The sequence below is a fragment of the Haliotis rubra genome, unplaced genomic scaffold (assembly GCF_003918875.1).
Source record: "Haliotis rubra isolate DU_JTF1 unplaced genomic scaffold, ASM391887v1 Scf7, whole genome shotgun sequence".
NCBI classification, from domain to species: domain Eukaryota; kingdom Metazoa; phylum Mollusca; class Gastropoda; order Lepetellida; family Haliotidae; genus Haliotis; species Haliotis rubra.
This window is the reverse complement of record NW_025767412.1, coordinates 4,770,439-4,787,524: the sequence shown is the minus strand read 5'-3', so window position 1 is coordinate 4,787,524 and position 17,086 is coordinate 4,770,439. Positions and strand designations below refer to the sequence as shown.

Here is a 17,086-nt window from a genome sequence, read left to right as displayed (position 1 = left end):
TCCAGAACCGTCAATCCAGTGACTGAAATCATGAGCATCAATCTTCGTAAATTGAAATACAATGACATGCATCAACCAAGTCAGCGAGTCTGACCACCCGATCCCGTTATTCGCCTCTTAAGATCTCGTAAAACCAACATGAACACATTGTTCATAATGTTTTTTAATTTGACAACTATTTGAAAGAAATCCTGTACTATATTACACTAAGTTAGCATCCTGACTACGTTCTGGCGGGATGGTTCTAAAATCCTTATCAACGTTCTTAAAACACATAGCGGTTTTATCCGACTCATTACCTTGTCAAAGTGACAGCTTCATTTACTATCTGACTGAATCAGACTAAGACTACTGATCTCAGAAACAATACACTGTGTTTAACTGCTGCAACCAAGAGCACAAGTTATTTCAAACCAATACTTTTCCTTTATCGAAATCTCATGAATCTTATGATGACTGGCCCTGTAAACCGGTCTTTATGTAACGTGCATTCATGGAAATTAATTCCCTGCGTGTGTTTTCATAAATAACACGACAAACCACTCCGGGGTTAAAAGTTCCTGGGATGTTTATTTTCATCCGGAAGAAAATTACAGTGTTTTAAGACAGAAATACTCATTGATTTCTTTTTTGAACACACGCTTTGAAACACAATTTTTAGCCACCCTTCATCAGTTTCCTTCAAAAGCAAAGTTTGTTAGCAAAACAAACCTCAAGATTTCACAATGTTTTTATTTCGTGGAATAATATTGAAAATGACATTTCCTCGATTCTTACTTGGGTAATGTTTTTTGTGTAACAATGATGCGTTTTATTCTTAATACAAAATGAAACTGTTGTGCATCCGGGGCTTCTCAAGAGCGGCAATGACACGCACTTTGTCAGAAGTAATCTATAAATAGTACACGCGACGACCAATTGTTGTTTAAGGGACGAGTGGCCAAATAACGTCTTTGATTCGGGGCGGTGAGGTAGCTGAGTGGTTAACGCGTTCGCTCGTCACGCCAAAAACCCGGGTTCGATTCCACGCATGGGTATAATGTGTGAAGCCCATTTCTGGTGTTCCTTGTCTTCATATTGCTGAAAGTGGCGTAAATTCGCACCCACTCACTTCCTTGTTTTAACGAAATAATTATGTTAATCAAGTATCAATTTTAAACACACAAATTGCTTCAATCCAAGCCTGCACTCAATGATACGTTCATGGACGTATAGTAATTCTATCCTCATAAGTCTAAAAATATATATTAGATGCATGCTTATAATTACATACAGACGTTTTTGGTCTTCTGGTGTATGTGATATTTTCATCCACCACAAATGCTATTTGAAGTCTGCCATTCTCCCGTAATGAAGATAACTCATGCCCCATGCTGATCGTACGAGGCGACCCGATCTTGAGTTTGTACTCTGTGTGTGTGGTCCTTCAAGGTGCCCAGAAGGCATGCACCCTTATTCACAATAACGTTCACTGGGTTTGCCTTGACCAAGTCCGATTATTTACAAACCGCAATCTTATATCTGCATATTTTCATATTTTTTTTATGTTATTCTGATTTGGAATTGTGATGCCGTATTTTCGATTTGAGCATGCATATCGGTAGACACATTTAAACTGCCTTGTTAAGGTAAAGAACGGAAGCTAGTTGAAACAATTTTAAGAGTTGCCGTTTACTTCTAGGCTTTGTTTCAATAACAGATTCCGACTGAATGATGTTTAGCCAGGAATCACTGTAAGTATCCCAGTCCAGAACAGGCAAACCAGTCATCTAAAGCAATGACAGCAAGACTGTTCTTGTTACAACAGAAACAATCCGGTACCCAAGAGGAACCTGTCACAGAAAACTGTATAAAACCCATCTACACCACCCCCCACCCACCCACTCCCGCCCCCACACACATACACACGCACGTGCGCGCCCATACAACCAACGGCAACACACGCACACCACCCACATGGAAAATCTGCAGAATTTACAGGGGGATGATGAATGCTGAACTTAAATTACGTGTAACTCGACAAATTACAAACCTACTCGACGTTCAGATAGGACATATGTGAAATATGTCTTCTACCGTGATACAAAGAACGGCACCAGCGAATAAATCCTCATCAGTCTCATGTTATCAGATGCCAGAGACATTGCTGGCCTGCTGTAACCCTCACGTGGTTGTACGCGGCACGTCCACGACACGGTGATACGAGGGGTTGAGAAACAGGTGGAGACGGTAAGTGGCAAGCTGTCGAGGGTTGTGCAAGAAGACCATACAGTTTTCGCTAAGGTGACATTAACATTGTGAATAATGTCAAATGGAAAGAAGTTCCACATATCGACATTTTCAGAGAAACTTGTGCCACTTGCATAACCACTGAAGGATGCAACACCTACATAATGATAGGGAGATGTGTGTATTTCACAGTCGTTTCTGTTCTAAGTACTGTGTCATGTCAGGCATTCGCTAAAGATTTGTCATATTTGTGTTGACCAGCAAAACGACCTCCGCTATCTGATATCTGTGTCCAAGACTTCGGAGGAACAACATATTTATTTAATTTAAATGTTGAAACGGCTTAAACACATTTTTTAAAAACAAATGTATTGTGTGCCAAACTTCGGTTGCAGGATACAATTTTAAACCCGTTATTTCACATATCGTAAATCTCGAAACACAGAATTGCCACCCCGAACTAATTCTAAACTAAGTAATGTCCAGGGCCATGTTCGAAGCGAGGTTTGAACATCGCAACTCCCATACAGTACCAGAGTTTAGACGGCTCATGCGTTAGGATTAATTAGAGTAACTGGGCCCTCATTTGAGTGAGTGAGTGAGTTTAGTTTTACGCAGCACTCAGCAATATTCCAGCTATATGGCGGCGGTCTGTAAATATCAAGTCTGGACCAGACAATCCTGTGTTCGACAGCATGAGCTTCGATTTACGCAACGTGGGATACGAGTCAGCGAGTCTGACCACCCGATCCCGTTAGTCGCCTCTTACAAGCATGGGATGATGAAGACCAATCATTGCGTGTGTTGGCTAGTGGGCTGTAATATCTCATTTGTGTCAGCTAAATAATCGAGCGCTGTTATTATCTTATCCTGTTTGCGAAATGCTAAACACTTTCACCAGGTATTTGTAAGATGTAAACATGTGTCGATGATCTGTGTACATGCATTGGTATTCTTTGAACAAGTATCAGTGATCTTGTACATGAAATCATATCATGTAAACATGGATCTTTGATGTGTTTACATATGTGTATCATACATTAGTTGTCTGTAAACATGAATCTTTGATGTGTATACATTAGTATTCGTTAAACATATAACAGTATTCATGTATTCGGAACCTGTAAACACGTGTCTATGACATGTTTACGCGTGTTTGTAACCTACAGACATGACGGGTCATCATAAATAACGTGTCCTTCATTTTAAGCTATTTGCCTTAAATAGATCGTTTTTAATATCACTCATTTTTGTTTAATGTGTGTAATCGTTACGTTCGGTCATATAAGTGATAAATCACAATGCCCGTTGGATAAGAAAACAAACTAGATCCTCAGATATAACACTTAGATTGCCAGGAGAATTCCTCTCCACGGAAGTATCTTAATTGCATTATCCTGTCGCGTCTGCCTTGTCCTAACGTTCAGATCGGTGCGTTATTGTAACGGGTTTCCGTGATTATGGGGATGTATAGGATCATGCTTTTAACGGTACATGACATTATTGTAGAAAGATGTGTCTGAGTTACGTAACCTGCGGGTATTTCTTTAAGCACTGAAACTAAAAATGTCAGTTTTTTAGATTTACGATAAGCTGTGACGTGACGAAGACATATATTATCTTGTGTTATCGTGGAAACCTTTCATCTTTAAACTCCACCAGTCCAACAGACCGTGTTACGGGAAGGAAATAGTTCCACAGTTCTTTTCATTCAGATGACATGCACTTAAAGCAGGTACATTGATCGGTGATAACTCAAATCCTCCTCTTCTCAACGCGAAGCTGCAAGACTGATTGTGTAACTCGGAGATAAAACATCATGTTCACTGCTAACAGTGCTCGTCGTACTTGCAAGTACAAGGTTCGCTTTAAGTACTTGTTCCAGCCTTCACCCATGTCAGTGGAGTGCATGAAAATCAATGTAAGGCACATAAGTACTAATACTTGCTGCCTTGGTGTACAAGGGGTATGTGGTTTATCCGAGCCGTCAGTTTAGTCACAAACAGCGTCACTTTAGTTAATGAAGTGTTAGCTTCACGCGAGTCACTGTAATGCCATATTGTTGTCACCTCAGCTATTTAAGAATAACGCACCAGCTGAGCCCCTGTAGTACGATATTCTTGTCACATTCAGCACCACCTCCGTCACTGTAGTACCATATACTCGTCACCTTATACACCACCTGAGTCACTGTAGTACGATCATCTTGTCACCGTAAGCAACACCTGAGACACTGTAGTACTGTATTCTTGTCACCGTAAGCACCACCCGAGTCACTTTAGTACGATATTCTCGTCACCTTCAGCACCACCTGAGTCACTGTAGTACGATATTCTTGTCACCTTCAGCACCACCTCCGTCACCGTAGTACGATATTCTCGTCACCTTAAGCACCACCTGAGTCACTGTAGTACTATATTCTCGTCACCTTAAGCACCACCTCAGTCACTGTAGTACGATATTCTTGTCACCTTCAGCACCACCTGAGTCACTGTAGTACGATATTCTTGTCACCTTCAGCACCACCTCCGTCACCGTAGTACGATATTCTCGTCACCTTAAGCACCACATGAGTCACTGTAGTACTATATTGTTGTTACCTTATACACCACCTGAGTCACTGTAGTACGATCATCTTGTCACCGTAAGCACCACCTGAGACACTGTAGTACTATATTCTTGTTACCGTAAGCACCACATGAGTCACTGTAGTACGATATTCTCGTCACCATAAGCACCAGCTGTCACTGTATTTCTATATTCTTGTCACCGTAAGCACCACCTGAGTCACCGTAGTACGATAATCTCGTCACCGTAAGCACCACCTCAGTCACTGTAGTACGATATTCTCGTCACCTTAAGCACCACCTGAGTCACTGTAGTACGATATTCTTGTCACCTTAAGCACCACCTGACACTGTAGTACTATATTCTTGTCACCTTAAGCACCACCTGAGTCACTGTAGTACGATATTCTCGTCACCTTAAGCACCACCTGAGTCACTGTCACCTTCACTGTATATTCTTGTTACCGTATACACCACCTGAGTCACTGTAGTACGATAATCTTGTCACCGTAAGCACCACCTGAGACACTGTAGTACTGTATTCTTGTCACCGTAAGCACCACCCGAGTCACTTTAGTACGATATTCTCGTCACCTTCAGCACCACCTCAGTCATTGTAGTACGATATTCTCGTCACCTTCAGCACCACCTGAGTCACCGTAGTACGATATTCTCGTCACTATAAGCACCACCTGAGTCACTGTATTTCTATATTATTGTCACCGTAAGCACCACCTGAGTCACCGTAGTACGATAATCTCGTCACCTTCAGCACCACCTCAGTCACTGTAGTACTATATTCTCGTCACCTTAAGCACCACCTGAGTCACTGTAGTACTATATTCTCGTCACCATAAGCACCACCTGAGTCACTGTATTTCTATATTCTTGTCACCGTAAGCACCACCTGAGTCACCGTAGTACGATAATCTCGTCACCTTAAGCACCACCTGAGTCACTGTAGTACGATATTCTTGTCACCGTAAGCACCACCTGAGACACTGTAGTACTATATTCTTGTCACCTTAAGCACCACATGAGTCACTGTAGTACTATATTCTCGTCACCTTCAGCACCACCTGAGTCACTCTAGTACTATATTGTTGTTACCTTAAGCGCCACCTGAGTCACTGTAGTATGATATTCTTGTCACCGTAAGCACCACCTAAGACACTGTAGTACTATATTCTTGTCACCTTAAGCACCACATGAGTCACTGTAGTACGATATTCTCGTCACCTTCAGCACCACCTGAGTCACTCTAGTACTATATTGTTGTTACCTTAAGCGCCACCTGAGTCACTGTAGTACGATCATCTTGTCACCGTAAGCACCACCTAAGACACTGTAGTACTATATTCTTGTCACCTTAAGCACCACCTGAGTCACTGTAGTACTATATTCTCGTCACCTTAAGAACCGCCTGAGTCACTGGAGTGCAATGTTCTCGTCACCATGGTTATTAAAGTAATAACCGTCACCTGAGTCACTAGAGTATATAATCATCAACTTGGTTATTTAAATCATAACCGCAAACTGAGTAACTGAAGTGACTGTTGCTGTTATGTAAGTTGTCTATAGAAACACAACGCTCGGGGTCATTGTGTCACAGATCGCCAGATCTGTCAAACATCCGAGTTAGAATTGGGCAAAGAGACGATTGACGGGATCGGGTGGTCAGGCTCGTTGACTTGGTTTATTGCATGTCGTAACCCAATTATGTAGAACGATGCTCATGATGCCAATCACTGGTCCGTCTGGTCCAAACTCGATTATTTCCAGACCGCCGTCATATAGCTGGCATATTTCTGAGTGTGGTAAGTCAGCGATTCCGACCTCCTGGTCGCCGGTTACGACAAGCATCTAGGGTTGCAGAAAATCAGTTGTTATTCTCTGAGTGTCCTCTGCTGGCAGAACAAAGTGCTACTTGTCACTGTTCTATGAGGACATAACAAAGTATTGTTTGTACCGTTGTTCCGCGTGTCCAATGCAGTCAGACCAACGCAGTGTTGTAACTGTTACTATGAATTCCTACAGGAATAGAACATGGTCAGTTTCTGAAGGTTACACTGACAAGCTATTGTTCTACATGCTGCTCTGACTGTCCTATTCGAGTACAACAAGGTATTATTCTGTGTATGTATGTACAAAACAGACACAGCTGTGGCTTTGCTCTACTGTACGGATAGAACACGGTGTGGTATTAATAGTCCTCTGAGTGTCGAGTTCGGATAGAATAAAGCAATATTCCCTATAGGGAAGATGATGGAATTGTTCAAATTGTCCTGTTGTCCTACATGAGTAAAGATAAAATATATCGATGGTCGGGATTACAAACATCAACAATGATGAAACAAAGTATACCTCCAATACGATGCTATACTTATCACGTCAATAGAAAATGAATTGGTAGACATATCTTCTCGTTTATTGTGGTCGATAAAGAAAGACTAAACAAAAGATCCCTTAGATGATTCCTACTCTGCCTACCCACATGTACACATCACAATGTTTTTTCAACATCATAATCATTTCCCTCTTGGCAGACTTAATGCCGCAGGCAACGTCAGATCGATTGAAACGATACGCATGACGTCAACGCACGTACATCAGTACAATTAAACACATGAAATCTGTTTACTAAGATATATTCAACCTTGTCACCCGTGCTATCAATAAACAAGAAGACCGTGTCTATAAGATCAAAAGCACTAGTAAGTGAGAATTTAAAAAATGAATTCACAGAAAGGTAAAGCTGCTATGATATAGTTTTTTCTTGTTCGGTTATTGTCAGTGACGTAAAGGACCTTCTTTAATAATGATCTCCTGCTTGGAAAGACGCAATATTGAAGCTGATTTTCTATTTCAAGCAGGAACAACAGACAGTATTACGTCGTTACATGTAAGAATATATCGATGCCTACAGCCCAGTTTACCTGGCCTTAGTAATGGATAAACAATTATCTATCTGAGCTATATCAACACATGTGCGCATGTGCGAACCAATAATTGATTAGTTGACAATAAAACGCCTACAAGGAGATGCTAGAGAGGCCAGGGTGTGTCTTTGAGCTTGCAGGAACTAACAGAGTAAACAGAGATGCCTAGCTACCGTCAACAACGCCTTTCAAATCTGTTTCATACAACAGGCGCTGCTGTAGCCTTTCTTCATGAAGTACTTACATCATACAATTTCCTGACATTACACGAATTGAACAACCCGGAAGTACCAAAAAAGCATTGTGTACAGTTCGATGCTCGATTTTACTCCATGGGTTTTTCGAGTTAAAAATACTAATTCCTGTAAATGTGGATCACTGCAAGTTCTGTTGAGGGAACAAATGTCTTATCTGACCACGCAATTTTTATGATTGTGTAGTCCCGTAATGACTGGCCTGTGTAACTGCACGGAGAGTACGTCGGAATTTGACACAGGGTTCCAGATACGATGTCTAGACTTTGACAAGATACGAAGACCAGAACCTGCAGCCGAGACCTTTGGTGACATGTTAGACAATGTAATGAACAATACTTTGGTGAAATGCACTTAGTCTATTATTTCATACAGGACTAAATTAATATGATTCATGGCCTACGTGATCAGTGTGGTTAAAATACTGGAGTCCTCGCCGGTCACAAATGCACTGTCAGTTAATACAAACGAACACATGCCGTTGATGTGTATTCTGAAAACCATCAAGGTTTGTATTCGAAATCATACAGACATCTTATTTTATAGGAGGTTAGATTGAACGCTGGTGCGTGTTTCCCTGAATATTGATATTCTTGTAAACATGAATTATGTGCTCATTTACTCAAAAAAAATACTCAAAATCAATTTTAAAGAAATCACCACAAAATGTGCTTCAACAACGCATCAGAGCACGTAGTTATAAACATGACGATTCCAAACGACGTTTAGATATTTCGTTTGAGTCTATTTGGTAGCGGCTATTGCTGATAATAACTTCAAATCATTGAAATTACAGTTTTCCGCAATGATATCCTGCATATGATGTACATCAAGCAGCATTGCAGAACAAAATTAATGACCCGGATGTGCGGTCTGTGACGCACAATAGCTCATGGTCGTGTTTGCACATTGTAGCTTCCGTTGTGTGCAATGAATCTGTAGTCCATAGGGAATATTCGAAATAAGAGACGATAACAGAAATACAGGGGTATACGGACAGATAAGAGAAGTGAAAGACTGGGAGTCACACAACAAAACACAACACATGTTTTTGGTGGTGTATTGTTATGGTGAGTGAGTGAATATGGTTTTATCCCGCTTTGAGCAATATTCCAGCAATATCACGGCGGGGGACACCAGAAATGGGCTTCACACATTGTACCCATGGGGAATCGCACCCGGGTCTTCAGCATGACGAGCGAACGCTTTAACCCCACCGCCCGTCAATTTAAGGGAGCCAAGTCGTGACTGGTCAAGTTCTGCTATTGCAGCGGGTGACCTTTAACGTGGGGTACCCGTCAACCGATCATGTCCCATACATAACAACACATATCGGTACATGAGTTATCTTGTTTCCTAACTAAATTTATGAAAGAACAATCAACCGTGCTGACAATATGCAATCAGCAGAAAACTAATGTAAACATTTCTCTTTTCGGCATCGGTACCAAGCATGTGTTGCGAACAGTTCTTCTGAAATGAATCCAGTTACTTTGAAAGTACCTTAAAATAAATATGAAAATAAAAATGTTTTCTGACTCCAGTTTTGAAAATGAAAATTAAGAAATTCAGTCAAATGTATGGTTATGCTTACAGAATGTGTGATTACGTTTTAAAACATGAATGTATTTTATCGACATAACAACGTACGTTATGGATTTACAACTTCTAAAAGTCAATAATGCATCTGTATATATTCTATCGAAGAAATTGCATTCCGCAACACCATCAGAAAACACCAAAAGAAATTCAGTAAAAACGTATTTTGAGTTGACAGTAAACCTAACAGTAATATGACTCGCTGGCAACCCGGTAAATAGGGGGATCACTAAAGTAGTATGATGTTCAATAACGTACTGACGGTATTAGTACCTGTACAGGTCATGCATGGTGTGAGAGACAAAGAATAGTACTGAACACTAGTCCTACAATACATATATGGACTGATAAGAAGGATCATTCAGTCAAACACGTCATTCATCCAAGTTGGCTAATGTACCAGAACGTATAACAAGCTGATCAAGTATTGTGTAACTAATGCACTGGAACCTTTTACTAGGGATATAATACTAAGTTGCAAATGTTCTGACGTTCCGCACTGTAGTCAGATAAATAATCTGCTTGGATTATGCGAGTGTCCTGTATCCTTACATCCTGTTCCTATTGTTAGGACTGTGTTTACGTGATAGCACACGTACAAAGTGAATAGTGATTTTTTAACGATATGTGTGAGTGCTATCATCGACTATACGGTCGATCAATGTTGTATTACTTTCATTGGCGTTGACCTTTGTGCGAGTGTTCTATTTAAGCAACAATTCGAGTATCGTATGACGTTATGTTTGACCAATGTCCTCCGGTAAATGATCTGAGATTGGTTCATTTAAAGAGTAGGCGAAGTACATTTGGACCGGCAGTGTTCGTGCATTATTAAATATCATAAACACGCTTTATGAACATGCTCCAAATGACGTGAAAATGAATTCCGATCTGCTTGCGTATGATCTGCGAAATACGACAAGCAGACATCTGAGTGGAATTACTTGTCATACAATAATCCTTTTGAGGTCACTGTAGACATTCAGTACTCTGTGAACATTTGGTAATATCGGAAGAGCATCCACAGTAACATTCTACACATAGTATAGCTAGCTGTTAGATCATGCAGCATTACAGCGAAGCACATCATTCAGCAACATACATAACATGTTATTTCCGTGTCACATCATACACACTGATCAGATCACATCATACAGGCTCACACACAACACAACTTTATAGCTCATGCCGTGTCGCATGTATTATAAGACATGACACACCATCCCTGCCTTTGCATGTGTTTGTGACGATCCACAGGGAAAAGGAAACGCTCACCTTTTCGCAAACACATGGTCTCATCTTCTTTTTTGCAATCGTTTTAGGGTTTGAAACGTTTTGTCGCTTTTATGCATCTGAAGAACACACACACGTATCAGGCCGTCTCTGTATATCACAGATTGCTTGCAAGCCTTGTATCTGTGTTGGAAACCTTATTAGAAGGATGAGCATTTACTTGCGTCAAACACATCAACAAGTTAAAACTAGTCCTACTTTCAGTGCAAATGTGTAGACTACATTACCCATAACAAAACCTAAACTCCATTAAAACGCCAATGTTACTTCACAGATATTTGCTTGTCAAACTGATATTATTTCAATTACAGAAAGTGACATCCATGACCTAGCATGCCGTGGTGTTACCCATTATTTTCTAACTATACCCGACACAACTCACAATCATCAAAATAAGGCTGAACAACACCACATGAAAGCCGGTTATGAAACAACCCTTTTCTTTCATTTATTAGCTGGTGATGGTGACCCTGGGTCGCCAAGTTTCTTCTTCATTACGACATTGATTGCTTGTAGTAATAAACATACATTGGCGAGTAATCAAACCCAAGTAAGTTACTATCAATAGTAATGATCTCAATTACAGAGGACGACAGACAAGCACTGATCATACATTGTACAGCGCTGCCTTTGATCAGGAGAAACGTTTCGCAAATGATGACATGCAACCATTAGGGATGTTTATAACTTTATCAAGACAAAGATAATGGGTTCGTGCTAATATGATTAAAACGATGCCATAAAACATGGAATCTCATAGCTTAGAGCTCTACGAGATTTGGTTGGCATATACTGATTAACATTGAATGGGGCGTGAACATTTTTTTAGCAACCGGAGTTTCAATATAGACTGACTTTTTATTCTTCATTTCGATTCTTTTAAAGCAGTCCCGTACGTAATGGTCGGTATGTGCACTCTGTAATCTGGAGTATTATAATTTTGTCTGGCAAGTATGATATTTTTTCATCAGAAACTATTGTTTTAAACCCTTTACCGTTTTAGGTTTAAGTAAGCAAAAGAACGCATGCTTTAATAAAACTATAAAACAAAAAACGCTCAAGCTCTCTCTCTCTCACAAACAAACACACACACATATATATATATATATATGGAATTTGGACTCTATGTCATATATATATATATATATATATATATCGTTTCTTATAAATATATAGATTTATAAGAAACGATACTATACATATGATATAGAGTCCAAACTCCTTTATGTACACACGATTATTCGTCTCTCAACGGCTCTTCAGGTGTAAAAAAACTAGTCATAGTCACAAGCAATGCATACCAGCAGTCATAATAACTGTAGGCAAGCGGAAATAAGAACATGTGTTTCAAAACACCGGTTCAGTAATAAGTTTGGTGGCAGGATAGGCTGACAGGACATGTAATTGTGATGTTGCATATCTAATTATTATACATGAAACTTACATATTACGTCATATGCATGGCGATTTGGTGAAGTATACACTTAGGAACCGGTTGCAGTTTATATTAAAAGGAATATGTGACTTATCTTACACAGGTTAATATTAACTGAAATTAATTCTGCCTTGGGATTTGTTGGATAATGCCAACAGACCTGCAGAATACCTTGTTACGTGGGTGATGAATATAAAGAACCCATACCGCTCTCTACCTGTTCAAACACTCACCTTAAACAGCCTCAGTATATTCGCGACCATGATGGACACGGGACTTGATGCAGCGCCAATAACACCTGCAACTGGATGCAAGGGTCGGATTTTAGGGGGCTTTCCGTCGGCACACTTATAATCCTCCTGGTCTATTGTAGATAATTGCGCCTTTATAAAATCCATGCACTGTTCCAAAGCATAGGTGTCAAAACTACACGTGTCGAGAATGTGCAGTCCAATGTCCAATCCCGGTAGAAGTTCATCATCGTTATTTATTCTGTCTATGGCATACAGCATGGCTTCCAGCCTCTGGATTCCCTTTTCTTTCTTTAAACTACCACAACTCTGTCCTTGTTGTCCCTTCTCATGCATTGGGAACAACCCACCAAAAATTACATCCCCTTCAGTTATTATTTTCCGAGTATCTTCTTCAATTAACACTCCGGTTCCGTGAGACGGCCAGAACATTGCCAAACATATGAGAAAAACACTTAAGAATTCCAAGTTCCACGGAGGACCAAGTTGTAACAGCTTCATGCCTTTTGTGCGAATGTCCTGCTTTCCCTAAAGCAGTGTCCCTTTCACGGTACAGGTGTACAGAAAGGCAAGGTGCCCATGGTGGACTCAACGTGCGTGCTTGGAAGATATGTGACTCCCTCCAGTATGAGAGTGTCGCGAGCTTCTCTGGCCTTCTCTCATAGATCAATACAACGAACGCCGTTAGGCGAGAAAACTTTCGCCCAGGCTTGTCGTAGCAGATGCTTCATGCCTGGAAGCAGACATTGTACAAGTTCGTCGTGAATCTCATGGGTGAAACACAACTTAACCATCATCCTAATTTGTTTAACAAAACAGTTGAATGAATTACTGGCATGACAAAGTAATAACCAAACATAACGTCGGCAGTGAGCTATAACGTCCACTCAACCAGGCTTATAAATGTGATGATGTTAAAACAGTTTATTTCATACGGAAGCACTGCTAGTCATGTGTTATCACAAAACCACAGTTTCCGGGTTATTCGTCAGGGATGTTAAATTCCGTATCGCTGTGTGGTGTTCTTTTACAAATGGAAATAAATAAATAATTATGAAAAACATAGCATAATGTACATCCAATTTTTGTACTTTTTCTCTGTTTTAATTATCTTACGAGTGATCAGGAATGTCATATGTTGTTGACAGTTTGGAAATACACTTGATCTTACTGATCATGTGAATATCACTTCTTTACACAGGATACATTCCCTTTGACTTTGTTATGGAAACTATCCATTCTTAGCATTGGACTGCCAATACGGATGTTTTCTTTCGGACAAGACCTAGATTACGGGATTTTGTTCACCACAGGCACGACTGTAACATGATATTCTACAGTTCGTAAGCATAGACATTTGCAAAGTTTATGTAACATCAAACGGAAGAATGAAGCTGCCAACTTATTGATCCTGTGATAGGTAATGATTCGCACTTCTTAGGGCTTTCCTCTCAAATGCTCTGCTGACGGAAATACTGTTTAAAGCGGACTTAAACTCACTTTCACACCGAGCCAGTGATAACATAATAGCGAGAAATGTAAACTGTAGATGCACTTATTATCAGCTTAGCTCTATGTTTTCGACTCGAGATATTAACATGGAATCAGATGTCTTACAGTCATGACTGCATGGTGTATTTGCATATACACATATCACATGTGTAATTAACCCATCCATCTTTTATTCAGCTCATAATCCTTATATTCTTAATTATACACACACACGCACACACGCACGCACGCACGCAAACACGCACACACACACACACACACACATATATATATATATATATATATGGAATTTGGACTCTATCTCATATATATATATTATCGTTTCTTATAAATATATAGATTTATAAGAAACGATAAAATACATATGATATGGAGTCCAAACTCCTTTATGTACACACGATTATTCGTCTCTCAACGGCTCTTCAGGTGTAGTGAAAAACTAGTCGTAGTCACAAGCAATGCACACCAGCAGTCATAATAACTGTAGGCAAGCGGAAATAAGAACATGTGTTTCAAAACACTGGTTCAGTAATACAGTTTGGTGGCAGGATAGGCTGACAGGACATGTAAATGTGATGTTGCATATCTAATTATTATACATGAAACTTACATACACACACACACCTACCTCCCCTTGGCTCCGCCAATGCAAAACATTAACTTCACTTTCAAAAGACCTGACCGCACCACCAACACCCCCACCCATCCCCGGATCCGCCAATGCATTTTCACACATATCTGTCTGAATGACCATCTTTGATTCAGTAACAGGTATATGGCGACGTCTTTACACGCGACCAATTCGTCTATCACTAAAAGGTATAATTGTAATCAGCGTTTTAGGCAAGAATAATATAACTTTACGGTTTCTTATAATGGTGTCTGAGACGGAACTTAAAGTGATCTTTCCAAACAACTCCCGACAAGATGGCAAGGGACATTGTAATTACGTTGCCAAATACCTAATCCTCTGATCATATGGCTTAGAATCGAATTGCAAATTGTTTAACTTCCCACATGCATATGTTTAACGGAAGTTTAAATTTTTAACTTACGCTTCTCATCCAGAAGTTGCTTAGACAATGTCCCCACTAACCAGGCACACCTTCCACTAGGTACCTTGAACATGATTTCAATAAAATTCATGTGTTAAACATGTTGTTTTATGAATGATCTTGCTTTCGGAAAGAAACATGTAATGCATTATTTCCCCAAAGAGTTCAAGGAACTAATTGTATGTCTCCCATGGGTCGCCGTTTAAGAATGTTTGTGTAAATAAACCTTTGTACAGCGATCACATAATAACATGAACGTAAACTATTTAAAACAATGCCGGCGTGATTAGCGTGCGTAATGGGAAGATGTCACCTGCCGATGCCTCGGCGGTCTTGTAGGTACACAAAGCGCCTTCTACAGGGGGAGCTGAAAATAGAGGAAAGGGGGAGGGACAGGTCAGACGGGGTCAAGGAAGACGAGCGCGGCGTACAAGGATCCCTCGGGTCACTGAAACAGACATGAGAGACACACATCATCACTATCTTTAGGTGAACCCGCGCCTTATAATGTTTACTAAACATGGATGAAGAAGTAAACAGACGTTAAAGGGCACAATCCCAACCTTGAAAAAAGACAACGCTAATCTATATTTAACTATAATGTTTTGCTCTGTAAGCCTTGGATGTGAGGTTCTTGTCTCATAGCTTACTACAAGGTAAACGCAACTCTGCAGAGCCTTGGGGGCCATCATCGGATAGTTCAAATATAATATGCCTTTTATTATCATATCACAGCTTTGTTGATAACGTAATGCGAATTACTGAACATCCGGTACTCGGGCACAGGTGAAAATGTTGAAGGATAGTATAGCCTGTGATGTGATGCAGCCCTTCCGTTTTGCATAAGGGGCGGTGGGGTAGCCATGTGGTTAAAGCGTTCGCTCGTCACGCCGAAGACGCGGGTTCGATCCCCCACTTGGGTACAATGTGTGAAGCCCATTTCTGGTGTCTCCCGCCGTGATATTGCTGGAATATTGCTAAAAGCGGCGTAAAACCAAACTGACTCACTCACACTGTTTAACATATGTGAAAATATACTTCAACAATGTCTTTTGCGTTTATGGAGGTACTCGTGACCACCAGTGTGCATGTTGTGCAAATGTGCTGAGTACATACAGTGTTAAATTAAGATTCATATTTGATCATTCTAGCTGAGATTAATTATTAATTATTTTAACAAACAATTAGTTCTTGGTGCTCTACCAAAATATTCATTCATGATGCATTCTATACAACATTGTTTTTCTATTATTATTCTGACAAACATTAGTGATACTTTTTCCAAATATTCAGTCTTGATACATTTTACGAAAATATGTATTCTTTATACATTGTAACATAAATCCAGTGTTGACATTTCTTCATAAAGGCTCATCTTTATACATAACACTGACTGCCTGACTGAGTTTGGTTTTACGCCGCTTTTAGCAATATTCCAGCTACATCACGGCGGGGGAACACCAGAAATGGGCTTCACACATTGTACCCATGTGGGGATTCGAACCCGGGTCTTCGGCGTGACGAGCCAACGCTTAAACCACTAGGCTACCCCACCGCCCCTTTATACATAACAACCATGATACTCTCTACATACACTAAACAAAGATTCATTCTTGATACATTCATACATCGATTCTTATTATTATTGTTTTGGAAGTCGCCTTCTTACATAATAAGTTAGGCTGACCAGTGACAAATGCATTAGACCACTCCTCACTCACATAATTAACGAGTTCCTGTCCTTGGCTCTCTGTGAAGCTGTGGCTAAAACTGAAATATCCCCAGCTTGGTATGATATATTTGTGTGTAGGGATCAGTGCAATCCAACTGATAACAATTACATCAGTCCACATGAACACAATGTTTTGTGTATTCATTAGTCATGTATTTTAGTAATTGAACAAACCATGCCAATATATAGCTTTGGTGACGTTTATATTCTTGATTGCCGC

General features: G+C 40.1%; 1 protein-coding gene across 1 annotated transcript in view; it reads right to left on the bottom strand.

Moving 5' to 3' along the window:
- The window catches only part of LOC124258626 (metabotropic glutamate receptor 8-like), a 106,270-nt gene extending 92,812 nt beyond the window's left edge, over positions 1-13,458 (bottom strand). Inside the window, exon 1 of the mRNA XM_046692695.1 lies at positions 12,550-13,458. Within this exon, the coding sequence (XP_046548651.1) occupies positions 12,550-13,068 (519 nt within the window). The 5' untranslated portion in view covers positions 13,069-13,458. The remainder of the gene's footprint in view (positions 1-12,549) is intronic.
- Between the last annotated feature and the right edge of the window lie 3,628 nt (positions 13,459-17,086).